At 38.7% G+C, this 27,795-nt stretch overlaps 1 protein-coding gene and 1 pseudogene across 1 annotated transcript in view; both read left to right on the top strand.

The window, feature by feature from the left end:
- Positions 1-1,216: 1,216 nt before the first annotated feature.
- LOC131499194 (peptidyl-prolyl cis-trans isomerase A-like) lies at positions 1,217-13,155 on the top strand (annotated as a pseudogene).
- A 9,510-nt stretch (positions 13,156-22,665) lies between these two features.
- The window catches only part of LOC131499193 (uncharacterized), a 62,129-nt gene continuing 56,999 nt past the window's right edge, over positions 22,666-27,795 (top strand). Inside the window, exons 1-2 of the mRNA XM_058707034.1 lie at positions 22,666-22,783; positions 27,561-27,724. Coding sequence (XP_058563017.1) covers positions 22,666-22,783; positions 27,561-27,724 — 282 coding nt within the window. The remainder of the gene's footprint in view (positions 22,784-27,560; positions 27,725-27,795) is intronic.

Raw genomic sequence — 27,795 nt, 5'->3', positions numbered from 1 at the left:
AGATTACAATCTCATAGAAAGATACACACTAGGTTAATAGTTACACGTCATTATACAATCTTGAACTGATCAGTGCTTTGAAGGAAAAGAACAGGATATTAGGAGACTGTGTGGTAGGAGGACACAGAGGTTGGATAAACAGGACTTTTGCCTGAGTAGGAGTGCAGAGGGAAAGCTAGGAGGGCTTTCTGTCAGGAGACTTTGAGGTGTACTGAATGAGTCAGTAGATTGTGAGTAGGGGAGAGAGGAAAGGGAACTAGGCTGCTTGGTCATCATGGGCATCTGCTGACTTGGCTTGTCCTGTGTCCCTTCTCCAGGTGATATTACCCTGATTTTTCTTCTTGGGGATCTAAGCCTTCCTTATTTTCATTCTCACCGCTGCCTTCTTTTAGTAATAGGCATTTGACTAGTGATCATGTGATTAGTCTAGGGATGAATTTGGACCTCAGTCAAGTCTGGGAGTCTCAGCAAAACTATTCTTTTAGTGCTTGGGAGTTTGTACTCAAAAGAAAAGGGAAAAAGATAGATGAAGACAGGTAGATTCTTGATGATTTTTTTTCAGCACCTGGATCCAGCCATACCTAAAACTCATGTGTCTAATGAGTTTAATAATTGTGTCTAAATTCACATATGGTTCTCAAAGCTATTGGCTAAACCTCCCATCTTTTTATTTGGCTTAAGCTCATTTTCACAGGGCTTCAGTGACTTGCAACTAAAAGTGTCTTTATTAATACAATGATTTTAACTGATGTTACTCATTTGCTAAAGCCAAAAGGGCGTGGGGGAGGCCAGCCAAAGCAATCGTGGAGGTCAGTTAGCTAGAAGGAGAGGCAGCTGAAATACACTAATATTTCCTGTACTGACAGGGATTCCCCCAAGCCTTTATATTCTACATTCTCTTCCTCAGAGATCCAGACCCTTGGGTGTGCATCAGTGTTTAATGTCTAGTAACAGATGCACTGAGGGAGAGCTGCTATAGGGAGATACAAATACAAACCTTCCCAGGCTCTGGCAAGGCAGGTGGTCCGGTACCTGAGGTGCTGGAAAACCACAAGCTGCCTCTATGTTGGAGGAATGAGGAACAACCATGATTTATGAGTGGAGAGCTGGCAGGCAAACTGGTTTTTGCTGGACCTGCAGAGCCAGGCAAGCTGGGTCGGTCAGTGGCTTCTGTGAGCAATGGCACTGGTGGGTCATGTCCGCCATCTAGCGCCAGATGTCACCTTTTGCAAGTTGTTTACTGGCTGTTTCCAGCTGGAAGGTTTTTGAGGGCCAGTTGGAAGGAGGAGGTCACTACCTCTGTCTTTACATCAGGAAGAAACTAAAAATCAGATTTTCTATATTATCTCCAATTTACCTTCTTGCACTCCCAGAGCCTAACTGATTGGATAGGGGAAAAGGGCAATCATCTCACAATGTTAAACTTCTGTCTCATTTCAAACCTCTAGGGTACTATGAATTTTATAGATAGACCAGATAGATTTGATAGATAGATAGATAGATAAGATAGGTGGGTGGGTGGATGGATGGATGGATGAATGGATAGATGGATAGACGGATGGTTGGGTGGATAGGTAATTTAAAAAATAAATCCTGTAATGGTCATATTTATGATTCAGTGTTCTGGCAAGAAACAGCACACTCCAAAGCAGTACCTGGGGACAGTTTAATGAAAGGGCTACTTACAAAGGAGTGAGAAGGAACCCAGGGAAACAATCAAGACCTGGGGAAGCATGCTAGAGTTAGTGGCAGTAGGAAGCAGCTACAACCCATAGGCCTGATGGAACAAAAAGAGGGAGAGGACCCAGAAGAATCTGCTCTATGGAAGAGGCCACTTGACAGGTGCTGTGGTCCCAGCTGCTGGTTCTTGACTGGGTTCCTGAGAAGCACACTAAGAAGAGGATTCATCTGTAAGTAATTTATTAAGGAAGTACTCCCAGGGCAGATGGGAAGTGAAGTGTGAGAAGCAGGGCAGCGCAGGTGAGAAATCCAGGCAAAGTGTGATCCCAGGCAAAGTCCTCTGGAGGGTAGTTTCAGCCTGATGCTATAGGGGAGTTTTGGAGGGTAGGTTATGTTTCAGAAGACCTGCCTAGAGGCAGAGAGCCTTAGCATTTAAACCCTCAACCTGATAGTCACCAGTGAGGTGGGAGGGGAGGAAGCATGGGAGTCACCTAGGTCCTAGACTTTCTGAATGTTCAGTTAGGGTGAAGGGGTAGTTTTGAGGCTCTGCAAACACTGCCTTAACATAGCTGTAGGTGCTGGATGTTAGAAGAACACACTGAAAATCAGTTCAAAGGGATCTAAAGGGATCTGGGTGAAGCAAAGACATCTGTCTCATGTGGGGATGGGAGCTGGTGAAATGTGAGATGTCAGATGACTCCTGAAGGAGGAAGACACAGATGGTTTTGAAGTACAAAAGGATTGTTTGGGGGGAAGGAAGGTAATGCCTGTGAAAAATAAAGGGAGAGCCTGAGAACACAGTCATATCTGACAGTCAGCCAATCCCATGGGAACTCTGGAGCAAACACTGATCATGAGAGGGGTCATGCACTGGGCAGCAGCGACTTGTTGCCATGTCTAGTCATCGCCTGGTAGTTGACTAGGAAAGGCAAGATCCTGAAGGTGGCACAACAGGAGGCTGTCTCCTTGCAGCTGAATAGCAACTTCTTTTAGAAGGGAGATCCAAACAGAGCACCTCCACAGCTGCCACACTTAATGAAATGTAGCATATTTGGTTGCCTCAGCTATCTCCTAACACTAAGAAGGAAGAGCCTGCCCACAAGGAGCATAGGTACAAGGGGCAGAGAGAGAAACATGAGAGAAACGTGGCCCTTGTGGTTCACATGAGCACATAGATCCAGCTGTGCCTGACACCCATAATATGCTTGACTTTTTTGGTTATGTGAACTAATAAATACTCTGCTTAAGTCATTTTGAGTTTGGGTTTTCTGTTTCAGCAAAAGAAAGATTCCTGATTCATACATTCCCTGAGCTTCACTTAACTGTAAATGAGGTTCATGATACCACTTGGCAGGGTTTGAGTTGAAAGAGGGACAATTAATGTAAAGCACAGGCACAGAGTAGATGCCCAATAAATAGCACTTAATATTATGAGAGGAAAAAGCAAAGGGCGCAAAGCAAGGTATGGACACCCCTGGAGGCACCTCTGTGTCCAGGGTAGGCCAGTGGGCTGAGTTCAGCGCTCAGTAAGGATAGTGCCTGGTTGGGCTGTCCAGTGGGGCCCAGCTGTAAAGCAGGACTGGCCTCTTGAGTCACTGTGACCCTGTGGCTTTTCTGCAATGAGTGTGCCCTGACCCAGTGCATTATTGTCCATGTAGGAGTAAAAACAAGTCTTCTTTCTAGCCAAAGATGAGGATTGTCATCCTCTTTTTCTTTACCTGGACAGTCTTTGAATTTATTTTTGTTACTGTTGATTGTAAACTATGTAAATGGTTCTTTTGTGGAAGTATGTAAAGTTTATAATAAAATAAAAAGAATAAACGTGACCACATTTGCAGCATTGTGTTGATTCCAAAGCTTTGGGGAAAAACAACAACAACAAAACAAGAAAGAACAGAGACTTCTAATTTATAACCCAAGAGCTATTTTCAGTTTTCTGAGAGAAATGGGAAATTTTATATTTTAAAAATCTGCTGGGCTTCCCACTGGTCTTCTCTTCTCCCACCAAAAATTTCAAAGCTTTAAAAGACTTCTTAGTAGAGACTCTGTGTTCTGAATGTTACAATGACAGCAGTAGAGGTGGAGGCTGCTATATCTCATTTCTCCTAATCTCCCCGGGGAAGTTCACGTCCTAATTATTACAGAGAGCAAAAAGTGGCTTTGAATACCTATTTTGGTTCATCGAGCACTTAATACCTGTTATTAAAGAAGCTCCTACCTGGTCTGATTGCTTATTGTGAGACTAGAGCACCTACAATTACTTTAATAGCATGCATGACAGCTCTTGGGTAAAGTAGATAACATCAAAAGCCAGTGGAAAGTGGAGTCCTCTGGCACCTACTCTGGTTCTTACTTTCTTTCTGTCTTCAAGTCAAGGAGAGACTAGATGATTTCGACTGGTTTTTCTCATTTTTCTTAGGGCTTGGGGGACCACAAAAGCCCATCTTTATGTCACTTCCCTTGTGGTGCCATCCCCAGCATGTCCTGGCAGAATTAATTATTGCTTCCTTTGGTATCTGTGGTAGCCAGCATCCAGAATGGCCTCCAATGATACCTGCTTCCTGGGTTACATGCCCTTACTTAGTACCATCCTACACTGAATGAGGCTGACCTGTGTGACCAATAGGATATTGCAGAAATGAGCATATAACTTCTGAAGTTAGGCCATAAAAGACATTGTGGAATCCTTCTTGTTCTCTCTTGGATCACTTGCCCTGTGGAAGTTTAGCTGCTGTGTCATTAAAAGACAGTAGTTTTAAAAGATGTCCACAGATTCTTTGATACATCTCCCTTCAGGAAATGGAGCTTAATTCCTTTCTCCTTAAGTGTGACTGGACTTGTTGGCTCACTTCTAATGAACAGAATATAGCAGACATAATGATTTGTGATTTCTGAGATTTAGTCATGAAAGGAATCACAACTTTACCCTTGCTGTCTCTCTTAGACTATGTGATCTGAGGGGAAATTCCCTGACACGAGGACACTCAAACATCCCTGTGGATAGATCCATGAAGCAGGGAACTGGGACTGCCTGTTGACAACTATGGGAGTGAGTCTTCCAGGAGGCATAACCTGCAGCTCTGGTCAAGGCTACAGATGGCTGGGTGCTAGCTGACGACTTGACTACAACGTCTTCATGAAAGATTCTATGCCAGAATCACCCAGCTAAGCTGCTCCTAAATTTATAATCATTTAAGTTTTAATTAAGTCTTAAAAAATATATGTAATTTATTATTATCAGCTAAATTAGAGAAGGAAAATTTACTTATTTTTCACCCTAATACGACGAAAGAAACTTTACTGTTTTTGGTTTGGTTTTGCCAAGAAAAGCCAAAGTTAACAGTCAAGAGCTAAGACTGTAGTATATTATTTGTGTAGGTATACTGCTTAATGAAACAATAAAACTATAAAAACGTAAATGACTTTACATACAAAACACAAAGAAGGGATACCTGGCTGGCTCAGGCAGTAGAACATGCGACTTTTGATCTTGGGGTCATGAGTTCTGGCCCCACGCTGGGGGTAGAGATTATTAAACAAATACATAAATAAATATTTTTAAAAACCATAAAGAAATAAATTCAAAACCAAAATAATCTTTTTAGAAATCAGGGGGTAATTGACATATAACATTGTATGAGTTTCAAGTATACAACATAATGATTGTATATGTATATATTGCTAAATGATCACCACGGCAAGTCTTAAGTGTGGTCCCTGCCCCCCCCCCCCCCCCCGCCCCCACCTCCGCTGAGGGCTCTGCTGTTTTGAGAGAAATACACCAGTGAGAGCTGGGGCTCCTTCCCAGGAAGAACTTAGGCTCACTTTGGTTTGTTTCCAGGGTGGGGTTATTTTAGAGATTCCTCCCCCCCCCCCCCCACCCCAGGCCTCCCTCTCCTGGCTTTGCTTGAATCTTGGCTGTTGGCGGCTCAGAGTGGGTGGGGTAGGGCGGGGGTGGCCAGGGGTGCCCCATAGGGGCCCTGACCCTGTTGCTGTGTCCTCCTCTCTCCTCTTCCTGCTGCCCACGAGGGCCCCTGGACTAGCTGGGCCTGGGACCAAGGTGTCTGGACAGGCGGCTTGTTTGGAGAAGTGGCTGTTGGTGGAAGGCTGGGTGTCCCTACTTGACTCACCTCTTTGGTCAAAATAAAAAGAATTATCTCAGGTCAGAAAAAAAAAAATACAGGAGGTGGCTGAGATGCCAGCAGCTCCAAGGGCAGGGGAGGGGATGGTAGGGTGGGTAGAGTGGCGCCAAGCGCAGCAGGGGGGAAGGTGGCAGCCGGTGGCCAGCAGGCAGCATAGGTCGCATTCTCCTTGCTCCTAGGCCATGGGTGCCAGGGCAGCAGGGCAGCATGGACAATAAGTCAAGACAACTAGACAATAAGTCTAGTTAATATCTGTCACCATACAGTTACAAAATCTTTTTTTTTTCTTTTCAAGATAATCTTTTAAAATAAATATTATTGGATTAAAAAGACAACAGAAAAATAGTGCAACTCCTTTTGAAAAAAACAGTTTGACAATTCCTTAAAACATGAAACATAAGGGGAGGTTTCAAGATAGCAGCCTAGGGAGATCCTGATCTCACCTCTTCCCATGGACACAACAAATCTCCACCTACGTTCAGAATAATTGCCTCTGAAGACGACCTAGAACCTGGATAGACAGACCCTCCCAGCAAGGGATGGCACTGAGATGGGTAGAAGAGGCAGAGATGTGGCTATGCTAAGGAAAACAAACTACACACCAGGTACAGCACTCCACTGTCAGGAGGGATCTCAAATGTACAGAAATTTTCCCTGAGGAGTGAGATATTCGAGCTCCAGATCAGGCACCCCAAACCTTAACTCTACACAAGAGAGATGATCTGGCAAAAAGCTATCTTTGAAAAATAACAGGGAATACTTCAAGGAAAACTATAGAACTATAGGGAAATGCACTTTTGAAGGGCTTGTGTGCAGACTCACTTGACCTAGAAACTAGCACAAAAACATCAGATGGAAAAGTACATAGATCACAGGTGAAGGAGACCCACTTATGAATGAGAGAACCAGCTGGAAAGGCAGGAGGCAGGAGGCAGCTGGGTCTCTCTCTGGGGATTGAAACTGGCAGCAACCATTTTTGCTACGTAATTTTGCTCTGCTGATCCCAGCAGTGATGGCTGCCATTTTGGAATCTCCTTCTAAATTGCTAATGCCTTGGGGTATGACTTGCTGAAAGCATCACACAACCCTGTGTGTTGGCTGGGCCTCACAATTGACAGAATGATAACTCTGCCCACAGCACACCAGCAACGGTCAAAACTGGTCTTTATAGTTAGCTGAGACAGGAGCCATACCCCCCACCAGTGTACCCAAAGCACCTATGGCTCTGCCATACTACAAAGGCGACACAATTGGAGCAGCTGGCTCTGGTGGCCAGGGATTGTACTTCCGGGTCCCACAGGACATCTTTAATATAAGGCCATTCCTTCAAGACTGGGATACTTAGCTGTACTACCTAATACACAGAAACAAACACACAAAGTTAGGCAAAATGAAGAAAGAGAGGAATATGTTCTAAATGAAAGAACGAGATGAAATCTTAGAAAAAAACTAAATGAAGTGAAGATAAGCAATATACCTGATAAAGAGTTTAAAGTAATGGTCATAAAGATGCTTACCAAACTCAGGAGAAGAATAAACATAGTGAAAACTTCAACAAAGATAGAAAATATGAGAAAGTATCAATCAGAGCTGAAGACTATAACAGAAATAAACAATACACTAGAGGGAATCAACAGCAGATTAAAAGATGCAGAAGAACAAATCAGTGATCTGGAAGACAGGGTAGTGCAAATCACCAAAACTGAACAGCAAAAAGAAAAAAAGTATCTTTAAAAATGAGGATAGTTTAAAGACAACTAACAGGAATCACAGAGACTGCCACACAAGATGAATGCAGAGATCCACACCAAGATACACACTGCAACTAAAATGTCAGAAAGTAAAGATGAAGAGAGAATCTTAAAAGCAGCAAAAGAAAAGCAAATAGTTATATATAAGGGAAACTTATATATAAGGGAAGCTGATTTTCTAGCAGAAACTTTGCAAGCTAGAAGAAAGTGGGACAATATATTCCAAGTACTTAAAGGAAAAAAACTTATAACCAAGGAAATTATACCCAGCAAGATTATCATTCAGAATTGAAAGGGAGATAGAAAGTTTCTCAGACAAACAAAAGCTAAAGGATTTCATCACCACTAAATGTGCTTTACAAGAAACATTAAAGGGATTTCTTTAAATGGAAAAGAAAAGGCCATAAGTGGACACAATAAAATAAATGAAAGAAAAAATTCTAACTGGTAGAGGCAAACATATAGAAAAGGTAGTGGATCAACACTTACAAAACTAGTATGAGAGTTAAGAGACAAAAGTAGTAAAAGCCAATACATCTACATTAATTAGATAAGAAATACATTAAATAAAAACATGTAAATTATGACATCAGAACACTAAAAGTGTAGTGTTTTCGGAATGTGTTTGAACATAAATGACCACAAAATTAAACATTTTTTTTCATATTCATTTTTGAGAAAGAGAAAGACACACACAGAATATGAGTGGGGGAGGCGCAGAGAGAGAAGGAAACACAGAATCCTAAGCCAGCTCCAGGCTCTGAGCTGTCAGCACAGAGCCCGATGCGGCGCTCAAACTCGTGAACCATGAGATCATGGCCTGAGCTGAAGTTGGATGCTCAACTGACGGAGCCACCCAGGTGCCCCTAAATGACCACCAACTTAAAATAGACTGCTACATTACACAGGTTGTTATGTAATCCAGTCAAAAGACAGAAGGTGGCTAAATGGATAAAAAATATGCTGCCTATAAGAGACTCACTTCAGATCCAAAGACACACACAGAAGGAATGAGGGATGGGAATGGAAAGGAAAAGAAAGTAGGGATAACAATAATTATATCAGACAAAATATACTTTCGACAAAGGCTGTAATAATTGACAAAGAATGGCATTATATAATGATAAAGGGATCAAACCACAAGAAGAGATAACACTTATAAATATTTATGTGCCTACAATAGGAGCACCTAAATATATAAGCAAATATTAACAGACAAAAAGAGAGAAATTGACAGTAATATGATAATAGTAGGGAACTTTAAAACCCTACTCACATCAATGGATGGATCATCCAAACAGAAGATTAATAAGGAAACATTAACCTTGAGAACATCAATGGATAGAAGAGTACAATGGATTGAGAGAGAACATCAATGGATGGATCATCCAGACAGAAGATTAATAAGGTTGGGGTTGTGGGAGGGGGGATGGGCTAAGTGGGCTAAATGGGTAAGGGGCACTAAGGAATCTACTCCTGAAATCATTGTTGAACTATATGCTAACTAATTTGGATGTAAATTAAAAAAAATAAAAAATAAAACAGGTTAATAAAATAAATAAATAAATAAATAAATAAGAAAAAAAAAGAAGATTAATAAGGAAACATTAACCTTGAACAACACATTAGAACAAATAGACTTAATCTCTCTCAGAGAAAAGTCCTTCTAAGAACAGTAGAATACACATTCTTCTCAAGTGCACATGGGACATTCTCCAGGATAAATCACATATTAGGCAACAAAACAGTGTCAATAAATTTAAGAAGAGTAAATTAAGAAGATTAAAATTATATCAAGCATCTTTTTCAACCACAGTGCATGAAACTAGAAATGAACCACAAGAAGAAAAGTGGAAAATAACACCAACATGTGAAGACCAAACAACATGCTTCCAAACAACCAATGAGTCAATGAAGAAATCAACCAGGAAATAAAAAGTACTTTGGGGCAAATGAAAATGAAAACACAACACTCCAAACTGTATGGGATGCAGCAAAAACAGTTGTAAGAAGGAATTTTGTAGCAATAAAGGTCCCACCTCAAGAACAAGAAAAATCTCAAATAAACAATTTAACTTTACATTTAAAGGAGCTAGAAAAAGAAGAACAAATAAAGTTCTAGCTACAGCAATTAGATAAGAAAAAAAGAATAAAAGGCATCCAGAAGAGAAGCAGGAACTGCTGCCCAAACCACATCTCCTAACCAGAGAGTTGTGCAAAGCCTCAGTTCAGTTGAAGTAGTATCAGGTCTCATTTAACAAGCAAACCAGAGCACACCTAGTTAAAACTTGCCACATTCTGGCCAAAGACCAAGCACTGCCCATTGCAGGCAAAGAGAGCCCCTGAAGGAGACTGACCTGAGGGACAGAGCAGCCAAAACACAACACCAGGGTGCACAGAGCACACACCAGAGACAATCCTGGAAGAGCCAGGCCCTGGACACTATACAATCTCTTCTTCAAAAGGCCATTACTTCAGGAGCAGGAAACACAATGGGATTTTCTAACACAGAGAAGAAGGCAGAGACTTAGACAAAATGTCAAAACAGAGGAATTCATCCCAAATGGAAGAACAAGATAAGGCCATGGCCAGAGATCTAAGCAAAACCGATATAAGTGGCATGCCTGATGGAGAATTTAAAGCAACAATCATAAGGATACTTGCTGGGCTTAAGAAAAGAATAGAAGACATCAGGGAGACCCTTACCACAGAGATAAAAGTTAAAAAAGAATCAGTCAAAAATGAAGAATACAATAACTGAGATTGGAAACAGGCTTGATGCAATGAACAGCAGACTGGAAGAAGCAAAGGAAAAAAAAAGTAACATAGAAGACAAAATAATAGAAAATAATGAAACTGAACAAAAGAGAGAAAGAATAATTATGGAACACAAGAATAGACTTAGGGAACTTAGTGACTCCATCAAATGTCACTAACATTCAAATGTCACATTACATTTATAGGATTATTATAGGAGTCCCAGAAGAAGAGAGAAAAAGAGGCAAAAAAATTTAACTATTAGTTAAAAACTTCCCTAATGTAGGAAAGGAAACAGACATCCAGATCCAGGAGGCACAGAGAACTCCTATAACATCCATGGTCAAGATATTGTAATTAAATTTGCAAAATATAGTGATAATGAAAAAAATCTCAAAAGCAGCAAGACAAAAGAATTCCTTAACTTACAAGGGAGAACCCATAATGCTAGCTGTAGATTTCTCAACAGAAAGTTGGCAGGTCAGAAGGGAGTGGCATGATATGCATAAGAAAAATCTCTAGCCAAGAATACTCTATCCAGCAAGGCTATCATTCAGAATAGAAGGAGAGATAGTTTCCTAGACAAACAAAAACTAAAGGAGTTTGTGACCACTACACCAACTCTGCAAGAAATATTAAAGAGGATTCTGAGTGGAAAGGAAAGACCAAAAGTGAGAAAGACAAGAAAGGATCAGAGAAAAATCTCAAGAAACAATGACAAAACAAGTAATAAAATTCACTAAATGTATATTTATCAATAATTATTTTGATTCTAAATGGACTAAACATTCAAAGACATATGGTATCAGAACAGATAAAAAAAAGAACCAACCAAGGGCCATTTATATGCTGCTAAAAGAGATTCATTTTAGACCTAAAGACACCTGCAAATCGAAAGTCAGGGAATGGAGAAACATTAATCATGCAAATGGATGTCAAAAGAAAGCCAGAGTAGCAATACTTATATCAGATGAACTAGACTTTAAAACAAAGACTGTAACAAGAGATGATAATAAACAAGAAGATTTAACAATTATAAATATTTATACACCCAACAATAAGGCACTCAAATATAAAACAAACAATTAGAACAAACATAAAGGAACTAATTGATAATAATACAATAATAAATAGTAGGGGAGTTTAACACCCCACTTATAGCAATGGACAGACAGATCATCTAAACAGAAAATCAGTAAACAATAACATTCAATGACACACTGGACCAGATGGACTTAACAGATATATTGAGAACATTCTACCCTAAAACAGCAGAATACACATTCTTTTCAGGTGCACATGGAACACTCTCCAAAATATATCACATACTAGGTCACCAATCAGGCCTCAACAAACAAAAAGATACCAAAACACTGTGAAACTTGAAGTCAGCAAGAAGAAAAATTTGGAAAGACCACAAAGACATGGAGGTTAAACAACATGCTACTAAACAATGAATGGGTCAACCAGGAAATCAAAGAAGAAATTTAAAAAAAAAACATGGGAATAAATGAAAATGAAAACAGCACAGTCTAACTCCTTTGGGATGCAGCTAAAGAGAGAAGTAAATAGCAATACAGGCCTACCTTAAGAAGCAAGAAAAATCTCATATAAACAACCTAACCTTACACCCAAAGGAGCTAGAAAAAAAAAAAAAAAAAAAAAAAAAGAACAACAAATGAAGCCTATAGCTAGCAGAAGGAAGGAAATAATAAAGATTAGAGCAAAAATAAATGATATAGAACAAACAAACAAAAAAACCCAATAGAACAGATCAATGAAATCAGGAGATGGTTCTTTGAAAAAATTAATAGTTGATAAACCCTTAGCCACACTTATCAAAAGGAAAAGAGAAAGGACCCAAATAAATAAAATCACAAGTGAGAGAAGAGAAATAACAACCAACACCACAGAAATACAAACAATTGTGAGGGAATATTATGAAAAACTATATGCCAACAAATTGGACAATCTAGAAGAAATGAATGAATTCCTGGAAACATATAAATGACCAATATTGAAACAGGAAGAAATAGAAAACTTGAACAGATTGATAACCAGCAAAGAAACTGAATCAGTAATCAAAACATCTCCCAACAAACAAAAGTACAGGGCCAGATGGCTTCACGGGGGAATTCTACCAAACATTTAAAGAAGAGTTAATACCTTTCTTCTCGAACTATTCCAAAATAATAGAAAAGGAAGGAAAACTTCCAAATTCATTTTATGATGCCACATTAGCCTCATATCAAAATCAGATAAAGAATCCACTAGAAAAGAGAACTACAGGCCTTGCAGACACTGCCACCCTGGAGCCACCTGCGGTTCCCAGCTATGGTCAACCTCACTGTTCTTCAACATTGCTGTAGACAGTGAGCACTTGGGCCGTGTCTCCTTTGAGCTGTTTGCAGACAAAGTCCAAAGACAGCAGAAAACTTTTGTACTGTAAGCACTGGGGAGAAAATATTGGTTATAAAGATTCCTGCTTTCACAGGATTATTCCAGCATTTATGTGCCTGGGTGGTACCTTCACGTGCCATAATGGCATTGCTGGGAAGTCCGTCTATGGGGAGAAATCTGATGATAAGAATTTCATTCTGAAGCATACAAGTCCTGGCATCTTGTCCATGGCAAATGCTGGACCCAACACAAATGGTTTCCGGTTTTTCATCTGCACTGCCAAAACCTAGTGGTTGGATGGCAAGCATGTGGTCTTTGGCAAGGTGAAAGAGTGCATGAATATTGTGGAAGCCATGGAGCACTTTGGGCCCAGGAATGGCAAGACCAGCAAAAAGATAACTATTCCTAACTGTGCACAAATCTAATAAATTTGACTTGTGTTTTATCTTAACGTCCAGACCACTCCTGTACCTCAAGAGGGCACCCTTTTGTCCCCATCTGCTTGAAATATCCTATAATCTTTGTGCTCTCACTGCAGTTCTATGGGTTCCATATTTTCCTTATTCCCTTCCAAGTCTAGCTGGATTGCAGAGTTAAGTTCATGATTATTGAATAAAAACAAAAAAACAACAACAGCAAAAAGAACTACAAGCCAATATCCCTGATAAACATTGGTAAAAAAAATTCTAAATAAAGTACGAGCATACTGATTCCAACAACTTGTTTATTTTTAAAGTTTATGTAGTTTGAGAGAGAGAGAGGGAGAGAGGGAGAGAGAACATGAGCAATGGAGGAGAAGAGAGAGAGAGAGAGAGAGAGAGAGAGAGAGAGAGAGAATCCCAAGCAGGTTTTGCACTGTCAGCACAGAGCCCAATATGGGGCATGAAGTCATGAAATGTGAGATCATGACCCAAGCCAAAACCAAGAGTCAGATGCTCAACTGATTGAGCCACTCAGATGTCCCCCAATAATACATTTAAAAAATCAATCACCACCATCAAGTGTGATTTATTCTTGAGATGCAGCAGTGATTCAATATTCACAAGGCAATCAGTGTGATACAACACATTAATAAATGAAAGGGTAAGAACATTATAATCATTTCAATAGATGCAGAAAAAGTATATAACAAAATGTAACATCCATTCATGATAGAAACCATCAACAGAGTAGGTTTAGAGGGAATATACCTCAACATAATAAAGACCATATATGAAAAACCCACAGCGAATATCATCCTTAATGGGGAAAAACTGAGAGCTTTTCTTCTATGGTCAGAAATGAAATAAGAATGTCCACTCTCACCACTGTATTCAACATAGTACTAGAAGTCATAGCCACAACAATCAGACAACGTAAAGAGAAAAGAAGGCATCCATATTGGCAAGGAAGAAGTAAAACTATTTGCAGATGACATGATACTCTATATAGAAAACCCCAAAGAACTGTTAGAAGTGATATACAAGTTCAGTAAAGGTGCAAGATACAAAATCAACATACAGAAACTTGTTACATTTCTATACACCAATAATGAAGCAGCAGAAAGAGAAATTAAGGAATCAATCCCATTTATAATTGTACCCAAACCAATTCGATACCTAGGAATAAATACCTAGCTAAATAGGCAAAAGACCTGTATTCTGAAAACTATAAACATTCATGAAAGAAATTCAAGATGATGCCAAGAAATGGAAAAATATCCCATGCTCAAGTGTTGGGAGAACAAATGTTAAAATGCCTATACTACCCAAAGCAATCTATACATTTAATGCAATTCCTATCAAATACCAACAGCATTTTCATGGAGCTAGAATAAGCAATCCTAAAATTTGTATAGAATTACAAAAGACTTCGAATAGCCAGAGCAACCTAGAAAAAGCAAAGCAAAGCTGGAAGCATCACAATTTCAGACTTCAAGTTATAGTAGTGAACAAAACAGTAAGGTCCTGTCACAAAAACAGACACATAGATCAATGGAACGGAATAGAAAACTCAGAAACGAACCCACAATTATATGGCCAACTAATTTTCAACAAAACAGAAAAGAATATCCAATGGGAAAAAGTCTCTTTAACAAATGATTTAAGGAAAACTGGACAGAAATATGCAAAAGAATGAAACTGGGCCACTTTCTTACACCATACACAAAAACAATTTCAAGATGGATTAAAGACCTAAATGCGAGACCTGAAATCATAGAAATCCTAGAGACGAACACAGGCAGTAATGTTTTTAAATTTTTTTCAACGTTTTTTATTTATTTTTGGGACAGAGAGAGACAGAGCATGAACGGGGGAGGGGCAGAGAGAGAGGGAGACACAGAATCGGAAGCAGGCTCCAGGCTCTGAGCCATCGGCCCAGAGCCTGACGCGGGGCTTGAACTCACGGACCGCGAGATCGTGACCTGGCTGAAGTCGGACGCTTAACCGACTGCGCCACCCAGGCGCCCCAGTAATGTTTTTAACATTGGCCATAACAACTTCTTTCTAGATATGTCTACTGAGGCAGGGGAAACAAAAGCAAAAATAAACTATTGGGATTTCATCAAAATAAAAACTTCTGCACAGTGAAGGAAACAATCAACAAAGCTAAAAGGCAAACTATAGGATGGGAGAAGATATTTGCAAATGACATATCTCATAAAAAGTTCATATCCAAAATATGCAAAGAACTTCTCAAACTTAACACCCCAAAAATGAATAATCCAATTAAAAATGGGAAAATTATAAAAGTAGATTTTTCCAAAGAAGACACACAGATGGACAACAGACACCTGAAAAGATGCTCAACATCACTCATCATCAGGGAAGTACAAATCAAAACTGCAATGAATATTGCCTCACATTTGTCAGAATGGCTAAAATCAACAACACAAAAAACAACAGGGGTTGGCAAGAATGCAAGAAAGGGGAACACTTTTGCACTGCTGGTGGGAATGCAAACTGGTGCAGCCACTCTGGAAAACAGAATGAAGTTTCCTCAAAGAGTTAAAAATAGAACTATCTTATGATCTAGCAATTGCACTACTAGATATTTACCCAAAGAATACAAAAACGCTTATTCAAAGGGATATATGCACCCTGGTGTTTATAGCAGCTTTATCTATAATAGCTAAATTATGGAAACAGCCTAAGTGTCCATTGACTGATGAATGGATAAAGAAGATGTGGTATATGTATGTATATATACATATATATGTATATGTAATATGGAGTAATATGGAATATTGCTCAGTCATCAAAAAAATAAAATCTTGGGGCGCCTGGGTGGCTCAGTCAGTTAAGCATCCGACTTCGGCTCAGGTCATGATCTCGCAGTCCGTGAGTTCGAGCCCCGCATCAGGCTCTGTGCTGACAGCTCAGAGCCTGGAGCCCATTTCAGATTCTGTGTCTCCCTCTCTCTCTGACCCTCCCCGCTTCATGCTCTGTCTCTCTCTGTCTCAAAAGTAAATAAATATTAAAAAATAAATAAATAAATAAAATCTTGCCATTTGCAATGACATGGATGGAGCTAGGGAGTATAATGCTAAGGGAAAAAAGTCAGAGAAAGACAAATACCATATGATTTCATTCATATGTGGAATTTAAGAAAGAAAACAAATGAGCACGGGGGAAAAGAGAGAGACAAACCAAGAAATAGACTATTAAAAAAAATTAAATTTATTTTAGAGAGCGCGTGCAAGCAGGGGAAAGGGACAGAGACAGAGAGAGAATCTCAAGCAGGCTCCACGCTCAGTGTAGAGCTGAACATGGGGCTCAATCCTACAATCCCAGGACCATGACCTGAGCTAAAATCAAGAGTCAGATGCCCAACTGACTGAGCCACCCATGTGGTGTGAAATAGGCTCTTAATTATAGACAGCAAACTAACGGTTGCCAGAGGGAGATAGTGGGGGAGATGGGTTAAATAGGTGATGGGGATAAAGGAGTGTACTTGTTGCGATGAGCACTGGGTGTTCAATGGAAGTGTTGAATCACTACATTGTATACCTGAAACTACTATTACACTGTATGTTAACTAACTGGAATTTAAAATAAAAACTTAAAAAAACAAAACAAACAAAATTCATAGATGCAGAGAACAGATGTGGTTGTCAGGGGGGAGGAGATGTGGGGGGGGGTGGGCAAAATGGGAGAAAGTGGTCCAGACGTATAAATTTCTAGTTATAAAATAAATCAAGAGGATGTAATGTACAGTATGGTAACTACAGCCAATAATATTGAATTGCATATTATGTAACTTTATATGGTGACAAGAAGATACTAGACTTGTGGTGATTATTTGGCAGTGTACACAAATGTCAAATCATTATGTTGTACATCTGAAACTAATATAATGTTATATGTTAATTATATACCTCAATAAGAAAAAAACAAGGAACAATGGTACTGCAAAACAAACCAAAACCCACAAAATGACAATAGTAAGTACTTACCTACCAATAATTACTTTAAAAATAATGAATTAAGTTATCCCATCAAAAGACATAATGGCTGAATTGTTAAAAAAAATAAACATGATTCAATGATATGTTGCCTATAAGACATCCACTTTAGCTCTAAAGGTGCACATAGACTAAGATTAAAGGGATAGAGAAAGATAATTCAAGCAAGTGGTAAACAAAAGAAAGCAAGGGAGCTATTCTTATACAAGTAAAAATAGACTTTAAGCAAAAAATGGTCAAAAGAGACCAAAAGTCATTATATAATGATAAAAGGGTCAATCCACTAAGAAGACATAAAACTGCTACTTTTTATGTGTCTATTATCAGAGTATCTAAAAATATAAAGCAAATACTAACAGAACTGAAAAGAGAAATACACAACAATATAATAATAGTTGAGGACTTTATTTTTTTTTTTAATTTTTTTTTTTCAACGTTTTTTTAATTTATTTTTGGAACAGAGAGAGACAGAGCATGAACGGGGGAGGGGCAGAGAGAGAGGGAGACACAGAATCGGAAACAGGCTCCAGGCTATCAGCCCAGAGCCTGACGCGGGGCTCGAACTCACGGACCGCGAGATCGTGACCTGGCTGAAGTCGGACGCTTAACCGACTGCGCCACCCAGGCGCCCGAGGACTTTATTTTTTAATTTTTATTTAAAAAATTCATTTGTAAGTAACCTCTGAACCCAACATGGGGCTTGAACTCACAACCCTGAGATCAAGTGTTGCACATTCCACTGACTGAGCCAGCCAGTTGCCCCAATAGTTAAGGACTTTAATACTCTACTCTCAACAATGGGTAGGTCAACCAGACAGAGAATCAATAAGGAAACAGTGTATTTAAAAAAAAATTTTTTTTAACATTTATTTATTTTTGAGACAGAGCATGAACAGGGGAGGGGCAGAGAGAGCAGGAGACACAGAATCAGAAGGCTCCAGGCTCTGAGCCATCAGCCCAGAGCCTGATATGGGGCTCGAACTCATGGACCGCGAGATCATGACCTGAGGTGAAGTCGGACGCTCAACCGACTGAGCCACCCAGGCGCCGCAGGAAACAGTGTATTTGAACAACACTATAGGACAAATGGATTTACCAGACATCTAAAACCCAATCCATCCAACAAAAACAACCACCACCACCACAACAACAGAATACATATTCTTCTCAAGCACACATGGAGTATTTTCCAGGATAAATCAAATGTTAAGCCACAAAACAAGTCTTAGCAGATTTTGAAAATGTTTATTTATTTATTGTGAGAGAAAGAGAAAGAGAGAGAGCGTCCTCATGAGTGGGGGATGGGCAGAGAGAGAGAATCCCAAGCAGTTTCCATGCTCAGTGTGGAGCCCAACGCAGGGCTCTATCCCACCACCATAAGATCACGACCTGAGCTGATATCAAGAGTTGGACGCTTAACTGACTGAGTCATCCAGGCGCCCTAAGTCTTAGCAAATTTAAGAAAATTGAAAACATTCCAAGTTTTTTCACTGACCACAATGGTGTGGAACTAGATATCAGGAAACCTGGAAAATTCACAAATACATGGAAATTAAACAACATATTCCCAAACAAACAATGGATCAAAGCAGAAATTAAAAGAGAAATCAAAAAGTATCTTGATACAAATAAAATGGAAACACAATATACCAAAACTAATGGGATGCAGTGAAAGTAGTTCTAAGAGGGAAGTTTATATATATAAGCATACAACAAGAAAATAGAAATATATCAAACAACCTAATTCTACACGTAAGGAACTAGAAAAAGAACAAACTAAGCCCACAGTTAGCAGAAGGAAGGAGATACCAAAGATAAGAGCAGAAACAAATGAAATAAAGGAAAAACAATAGAAAAGATCAATGAAACTGAGTTAGTTCTTTGAAAAGGTAAACAAAATTGACAATCCTTTAGCTAGACTACCTGAGAGAGATTGAGAGAGAGAGAGAGAGAGAGAGAGAGAGAGAGAAGAGAACACAAAGCAATGGAATCATGAACGAAAGAAGAGACATAACAATTGATACCACAAAAATACAAAGAATCATAAGACACATGAACAACTAAATGCCAACAAACTGGACAACTTAGAAGAAATGGATAAATTCCTAGAAACATGCAATCTACCAAAACTGAATTAGAAAGAACAGAAAATCTGAGCAATGAGTAAGGAAATTGAGTAAGTACTTCAAAAACATTGTGACAAAGAAGAGCTCAGGACCAAATGGTTTAACTAGTGAGTTCTACTAAACATTTAAAGAAGAATTAATACCAATATTTCTCAAACTCTTCGAAAAAAATTGAAGAGGAAGGAAAACTTCCAAACTTATCTTATGAATCAAACATTACTCTGATGTCAAAACCAGATAAGGCTTGGGGCGCCTGGGTGGCTCAGTCGGTTAAGTGTACGACTTCGGCTCAGGTCATGATCTCACGATCCGTGAGTTCGAGCCCCACATCGGGCTCTGTGCTGACAGCTAAGAGCTTGGAGCCTGCTTCGGATTCTGTGTCTCCCTCTCTCTCTGACCCTCCTCCATTCATGCTCTGTCTCTCTCTGTCTCAAAAATAAATGAACATTAAAAAAAAATTTTTAAAAAACCCAGATAAGGCTTGATGACAACTACAAGCCAATATCCTTGATCCTTACAAAAATTCTCAACATACTAGCAAACCAAATTAAGCAATACAGTAAAGGGTCACATACCATGATTTAGTGGAATTCATACTTGGAATGCAAGGATGGTTCAACATATACAAATCAATACATATGATACATTGCATTAGAAGTATGAGATTGAAAAATCATATGGTCATCTCAGTAGATACAGAAAAAGCATTTGAAAAAATTCAATATCCATTCATGATAAAAAAAAAAAAACTCTCAACAAATTAGGTGTAGAAGGAACCTACCTAACCATGATAAAGACCATATATGATAAGCCTATAGCTACCATCATACTCAATGGTGAAAGGTTAAAGCTTTTCTTCTAAGATCAGGAATAAGACAAGGGTGCCCACTCAGACCACTTCTATTCAACATAGTATTGGAAGTTCTAGCCAGAGCAGACAGACAAGAAAAAGAAATAAAAGTTACCAAAAATGGAAAGGAAAACTAAAATTGTCTCTATTTGCAGATGATTTTATATATAGAAAATCCTAGAGACTCAACCAAAAGACTTAGATTTAATCAACAAATTCAGTATAGTTGCAGAAATCAGTGGTGTTTCAATACAGTATCAATGAATTTTCAGAAAAGGAAAAAAAGCAAACAATCCCATTGACAATACATCAAAAACAAAACACTTAGGAATAAATTTAACCAAGAGGCAAAACAAAAAGACGTTGATAAAAGAAATTAAAGAAGGCACAAGTAAATGGAAAAATATTTGGTGTTCATGGATTGGAAGAATTAATATTGTTAAAATGTCCATACTACCCAAAACATTCAAAGCAATCCTTATTAAGATTTCATATGAGGAACCACAAAAGTCCCTGAATATGCAAGCCAATCCTGGGAAAAAAGGGAAATGCTGGAAGCACCACACTTCCTCATTTCAAACTATATTACAAATGTATAGTATCAAAACAGTATAGTACTGGCATAAAAATAGACACATAGTCAATGTAATAGAATGAAGAGCCCAGAAATAATTCCATGCATTTATAATCAACTAATATTTGGCAAGGGAGCCAAAAATACTCAATGGAGAAAACACAGTCTCTTTAACAAATGGTGCTGTGAAAATTGGATATTTACTTGCAGAAGACCCCTATCTCACACTACTCACAAAAATTAACCTGAAATGGATTAAAGACTTAAATGTAAGACCTGAAACCATATATCTCCTATATTAAAAAATAGGGAAAAACTTGTTGACATGGGTCTTCACAATGATTTTTTGGATATGACTCCTAAAGCAAAAGCAACAAAATAATAAATAAGTAGGACTACATTAAACTAAAAAGTTTATACACAGCAAAACAAACAATTAACAAAATGAAAAGGCAATCTAGGAATGGGAAAAAAATATTTGCTAACCACATATCCAATGATGGGTTAACAGCCAAATATATAAAGAATTCATTCATGTAATTCATTAGCAACCCCCCCCCCCAAATAATCCAACTAAAAATGGGCAAAGGCCAGAATAGATATTTTTCCAAAGAGTATATATGAATGGCTAACACATGCATGAAAACGTGCTCAACATTAGACCTGAACAAACATCTCTCCAAAGATGATATATAGATGTCAAACAAGAATATGCAAAAATGCTCCACATCATATGTCATTAGGGAAATGCAAATTAAACCAATAAAATTCCACTACACGTCTGTTAGAATAACTAAAATCCATAACACTGATAACACCCAATGCAGCAACAGGAACTCTTACTTATTGCTGGTGGAAATAAAAACTATACAGCCACTTTTGAAAGCAGTTTGGCAGTTTCTTACAAAACTAAACATACTCTTGGTGTATGATCCAGGAATTGAGCTCATTGGCATTTCCCCAAGTGACTTCGAAACTTACGTCCATACAAAACCTGTACCTGGATGCCTATAACAGCTGAATTCATAATTGCCAAAACTTGGAAGCAAGCAAGATGTTCTTCAATGGGTGAATGGATAAATAAACTGTGGTACATTTAGGTGATGGAATATTATCCAGCGCTAAAAAGAAATGAGCTATCAAGCCCTAAAAAGACATGGAGAAAACTTTAATGCATATTATTCAGTGAAAGAAGTCAATCTGAGAAATGTACATACTGTATGATTCCAACGATATGACCTTCTGGAAAAGGCAAAACTAAGGAGACAGTAAAAAGATCAGTTGGTGCTAAGGGTTAAGGGGGAGGTGGGATGAATGAAACATAGATGATTTTTAGGGCAGTGAAATTATTCTGTGTGATACTATAATGGTGGATATGTCATTACACATTGTTCAAACCTACAGAATGTATAATACCAAGAATGAACCATAATCTGAACTACGAACTTTGGGTGACAGTGATGTCTATTATAATAAATAGGTTATTCTGTTGACAGATTTTGACCATGGGGAAAGCTCTGTGGATGGGGAGGACAGAGTATGTGTGGAAAATCTGTGTACCTGCTGCTTAATTTTTTTGTAAACCTAAAATTGCTCCAAAAAATGGTCTATTTAAAAAAAGAAATTATACTCTATATATCCTATAAATAAAAAAATCAATGTTAGTTATAACAGAAAGTAACTCTTCCTTCTTTCCTTCCTTTCTTCCTTCCTTCCTTCCCTTCTTCCTTCCATCCTTCATTCCTTCCTGCCTTCCTTCCCCCTCCTTTCTTCCTTTCTTCCTTTCTTCCTGAACAATCCAGTCCAAAACCATCAGGTGAGTCTAAGCAAGTTAAGCCTGTGTGGGTTGAGGAAAAGAGTGAGACAGTGAGAGGTTGCACAAATAAAGGTAGGAGGACATCCCTGCAGCAAGGGGTGGAATGTCAGAGTCTGCAAATGGGGATGGGGACATTTGTGCTGAAGGCCCGGTACAAGGTGTTGAAGTCTGAGAAAAATGAAGAATGTAATAGAAGGGTCCATGGGCGATTGGGTTTCAAGTGGGAAAAAGAAGGCAACCATGGTAACTCAATGTGGAGTGTTGAAGATCTACCTGGCTAGAGAGGGCATCCATAAAGTGGAGTGGTAGCAGCCAGCACAGGGTTCAGGTTTAGGCAGGGTGAGGAGAGTAACTGTGTGTATGGGGATAGCAGCAGCAGCTGGTGTGATGTGTTAGAGCCTGAGAAGGGTGAGAAGCACATATGCAATGGGAATGGAGGAGGTATGAGTCAGTATAAGATGTCAAAGCCCAAGTAGGATCAGAAGGTCATATGGACAAATACTGTATGATCTTACTTATATGTGGAATCTTACAGAAACAGAGAATTAACTGGTAATTACCAATGGTGGGTGGTGGGGGGGGGGTGGGAATGAGGGAAGGAGTGAAGGAGATTGAAAGATATAAGCTTCAAGCTATAAGATAAATAAGTTTTGGAGATGTAATGTATAGCCTGTTGACTATAATTAACAACACTGTATTGTATATTTGAAAGTTCCCAAGAAAGTAGATTTTAAAAGTTCTCATCACAAGAAAAAATTGTAAACATGTGGGGTAATAGATATTAAACTTATTGTGGTAATTATTTTGCAATGTATACATATATCAAATCACTATGTTGTATACCTTAAACTTATATGACGTTACATGTCAATTACATTTCGATAAAACTAGAAAAAATCTACCAAAATATTTCCTCTCCACCCTCCCCTGAGACCCTAGTAGCTACCATTTTGCCTTCTGTATTTATGAATTTGAGTAATCTACGTATCTTATATAAATGGAGTTGTTACACAGTATTTGTGCTTTTGTGTTTGGCTTACTTTTTTAGTTTATTTATTTATTTTGAGAGATAAAAAGAGAGAGAGAGAGAGAGAGAGAGAGAGAATCAGTGGGGGAGGGGCAGAGAATCAAAGCAGGCTTTGTGCTGACAGCAGTGACCCTGATATGGGGCTCGAACTCACAAACTGTGAGATCATGACCTGAGCCAAAGTCAGACGCTTAACTGACTGAGCCACCCAGGTGCTCCTGTGTCTGGCTTATTTAAGCATGATCTTTTATTTATTCAGGATCTATCCATGCTATAGCACATATCAAAATGTCGTTCCTTTTTATGACTGAAGAAATATTCTATTGTATGTATATACCATATTTTCTTTGTCCATTCTTTCATTGAATGCACATTTGGATTATTTCCACCTTTTGGTTATTGCAATGAATGGTGCTATGAAAATTAGTATAAAAATATCTGTTTGAGTCCGTTCTTCAAATTCTTTTGTGTATATACCTAAATATGAAATTGCTGCATCAAATGGTAACGCTATGTTGAAGTTTTTAAGGGAAGCTCAATACTGTTTTCCATGGCAACTGCACCATTTTATATTCCCAGCAGCAATGCATAAGGGTTCCAATTTCTCCCATTCACACTGGCACTTGCTGTTTTTTTTGTTGAGTGTTTTTATCATGAAAAGGTGTTGATTTTGTTAACATGCTTTTTCTGCCTCAAATTGGCATGTGTTTTTCTCCTCCTTCTTTCTATTAATCTGGTACATTCCATTTTTCCAGATTTATTGAGATAGAATTGACAATTAAAATTGTATACGTATACCATGTATAATGTGGTGATTTGATATATGTATATTTTGTGAAATGATTACCACAATCAGAGTAATTAACATATCCATCATATTACATAGTTTATGTTACCTTTTGTTTTAGAAGAGAGAATGCTTACAAACTACTCTCTTAGGGGCGCCTGGGTGGCTCAGTTGGTTAAGCATCTGACTCATGATTTTGGGTCAGGTCATAATCTTTCCATCTGAGATTGAATCCCATGTCAGGCTCCATGCTGACTGTGTGGCTGTGGAACTCTCTCACGTGCACTCTCTCTCTCTCAGTCTCAATCTCTCTTAAAAAAAAAAAAAAAAAAAGATTTACTCTGTTAGGGGTGTGCCCGACTAGCTCAGTTGGTAGAGCATGTGACTCTTGATCTTGGGGTTGTGGGTATGAGCCCTCATGTTGGGTATGGAGATTGCTTAACAATAAAATCTCAAAAAAAAAGAAAGAAAAAATCTTGTTTAAAAAAATTTACTCTCTTAGCAAGTTTCAAGCACACAATACAGTATTATTAACTATAGCCACCATGATTCATGATGTATGTACATTAGATCCATAAAACTTATCTTACAACTGAAAGCTTGTACATTTTGATGAGCATCTTTCCACTTTCCCTATTCCTGAGATCCTGCCATTCTACTATCTGTTTCTGTGATTTAGAACTTTTTATGTTTTTTGTTTGTTTGTTTTTGTTTTAGATTCCACATGTTTAGAGATCATATGGTATTTGTATTTACCTGTTTGGCTTATTTCACTGAGCATTGTGTCTTCGAAGTTCATACATATATTTGCAAATAGCAGGATTTCCTTTTTTCTCATGGTTGAATAACATTCACGTGAGGCTTACATAAAGCATCTTATAGTTATTACAGTGTATTCTAAGGTGATAACAACTTAACTCTGATTGCATACAAAAACTACCCTTTTACTCCATTTTGCCTCTGATGTTACAGTGTCCGTCTTTTTTTTTTTTTTTTTTTTTGAGAGTTCATGGGAGGGGCAGAAAGAGAGAAAGAGAGAGAGAGAGAGAGAGACAGAGAGAGAGAGACAGAGAGAGAGAGAGAGAGAGAGAGAGAGAGAGAGAGATTGAATCCCAAGCAGGCTCTGCATTGTAAGTGCAGAGCCCAACATGGGGCCCAAACCCATGAACTGCGAGATCATGACCTGAGCCAAAACCAAGAGTCAGACGCCTGGGGGTCTGAGTCACCCAGGCATTCCACAATATCTGTTTTTTTATATTGTGTATCCATCAATAAACTATTGTAGCAATAGTTATTTAATGCTTTGTCCTCTAATCTTTGCATTAGAGTTAAGTGATTTATACAACACCACACTATAGTGTGAGAGTAATTACTATATTCTTACCTTTACCAGTATGTTTTATTCTTTCATATGTTTTCATGTTAATAGCATCCTTTCATTTCAGATTAAGGAATTCCTTTCAGCATTTGCTATGGCAAGTCTAGTGATGATTAACTCCCTCAGACTTTTTCAGGGAAAATCTTTATCTCTCCTTCAATTATGAATGACAGCTTTGCCAGGTAATGTATTCTTGGTTGGCAGGTTTTTTTTTCCTCTCAGCATTTTGATTTTTCATCTCACTCTATCCTGGCCTGTGGTGTTTGTGTTGAGGATGACACTGATAGCCTTATGGAGTTTACCTTGTATGTGGGATTTTTTTTTTTTTTGCTTTTAATATTTCCTCTTTGTTTTGAGACTGTTTTATTATAATGTATTGTAGAAGATATCTTTGGGTTGAATATATTTGGGGACCTATGAACTTCATGAATTTGGATGCCCATCTCTTTCCAGAAATGGGAAGTTCTCAGGCATTCTTTCTTTTTTAAAAAAACATTTTTTTTAATGTTTATTTTTGAAACAGAGATACAGCATGTAAGAGTAGGGGGGAGCAGAGAAAGAGGGGGGCAGAGGATCCAAAGCGGGCTCTGCACTGACAACAGTGTGGGGCTTGAACTCCCGAACCTTGAGATCATGACCTGAGCTGAAGTCAGATGCTTAATCAACTAAGCCACCCAGGTGCCCTCTCTAGCATTATTTCTTTAAATAAGCTTTCTGTCCCTTTCTCCCTCTCTTTTCCTGCTAGTACTCCTAAAATACAGAAATTGTTTCAATTGATGCAATTTTATAATCCATGTAGTAGTCTTTCTTCAGTCTTTTTCATTCTTTTTGTTGTTGGTGATCTCCTCTAAATAAATAATTTCATGTGATTTGTCTTCGAGTTGAGATTCTTTCCCTTTATCAAGACAGTTGTTGGTGTTCTCTACTGCAATTTTCATTTTATTTGGTGTGGTCTTCAGGTCCAGAATTTCTGTTTAGTTCTGTTTTGTGATTTCTATCTCTCTGTTAAACTTCTTATTTTGTTCATGTGTTGTTTTCCTGATTTTATTGAATTGTTTTTCTTTGTTTCTTTGTAGGCTACTGAGCTTCCTTAAAGCAACTATTTTGAATTTTTTATCATTCAAATCATAGATCTCCATTTCTTTTGGGGTTGGTTAGTAAAAAATCAATTTGTTCCTTTGCTCCTTTGTTGGTTTCATTTTCCCTTGATTTTTCATGTTCATTCAAGTGTTGGATTACTGCCTTTGCATTTGAAGTAGTAACTTCTTCCAGTCTTTATTGTCTGTCTTTGAAAGAGAAATAATTTCTGTCAGCCTGTTTAGGGATTCTCAGATTTTCTCAGACCATTCCTATAGGTATGCCTGCTCCACACTTCTTGTCCCGTGTGTGTGTATGTGTGTGTGTGTGTGTGTGTGTGTGTGTGGCATTCTTAAGATTATATGCCTTCTTTCTGCAAAACTAGACCTAGTGCTGACAGCTTCAGCGTTACTTTTCCTAGGGCAGTGGTGAATATTCAAGTTTGTTTGCTTTCTCAGAATCTTGCAGAGTTGGACCAATTTTCTGTGCGTGTTCATGAGCTCTCTGCCAATCTTGCACTTGCCATTCGCAGGGGCACACATGGGGAACTGGCCACAAGATGTGTGTGCAGGGGATTATGTAGGTGAGGCATAGAGAGCATTAGGGATGCCTGTGGGCCATTTGGGGGAGTCTGCAGGCAAGATCCCTCTAGTGATTTGTGGTGGCCCTTGTAATGAAGTCCACAAAGCAGTTAGTATGTTCTATGTCTCTTAGAGCGGTGCACTCTAAGTCCTGCCTGCTCTGCTCCCAGCCTCTCCTCACCTTCAGTTGTGCAGCTTACCTCAGTATTCCAGATGGGGTGAGAAAGAGATGGGCATCTTTGGCAGTGTTGCCCACACTGGGGAATCTGGGTACTCACTCACATGCTCTCACTTTCTGCTATGGGAGAAATTGCAGGCCAAGGGGTTCTTCTTAGTACTGAGCTGTGCTATCTTGGGGGAATGGGGACACAGATAAAGTAAACCTATTTCTTTTACTTTCTTCAA

The sequence above is a fragment of the Neofelis nebulosa genome, chromosome 17 (genome assembly GCF_028018385.1).
Source record: "Neofelis nebulosa isolate mNeoNeb1 chromosome 17, mNeoNeb1.pri, whole genome shotgun sequence".
NCBI classification, from domain to species: Eukaryota; Metazoa; Chordata; class Mammalia; order Carnivora; family Felidae; genus Neofelis; species Neofelis nebulosa.
This window is presented reverse-complemented; position numbering and strand designations above follow the sequence as displayed.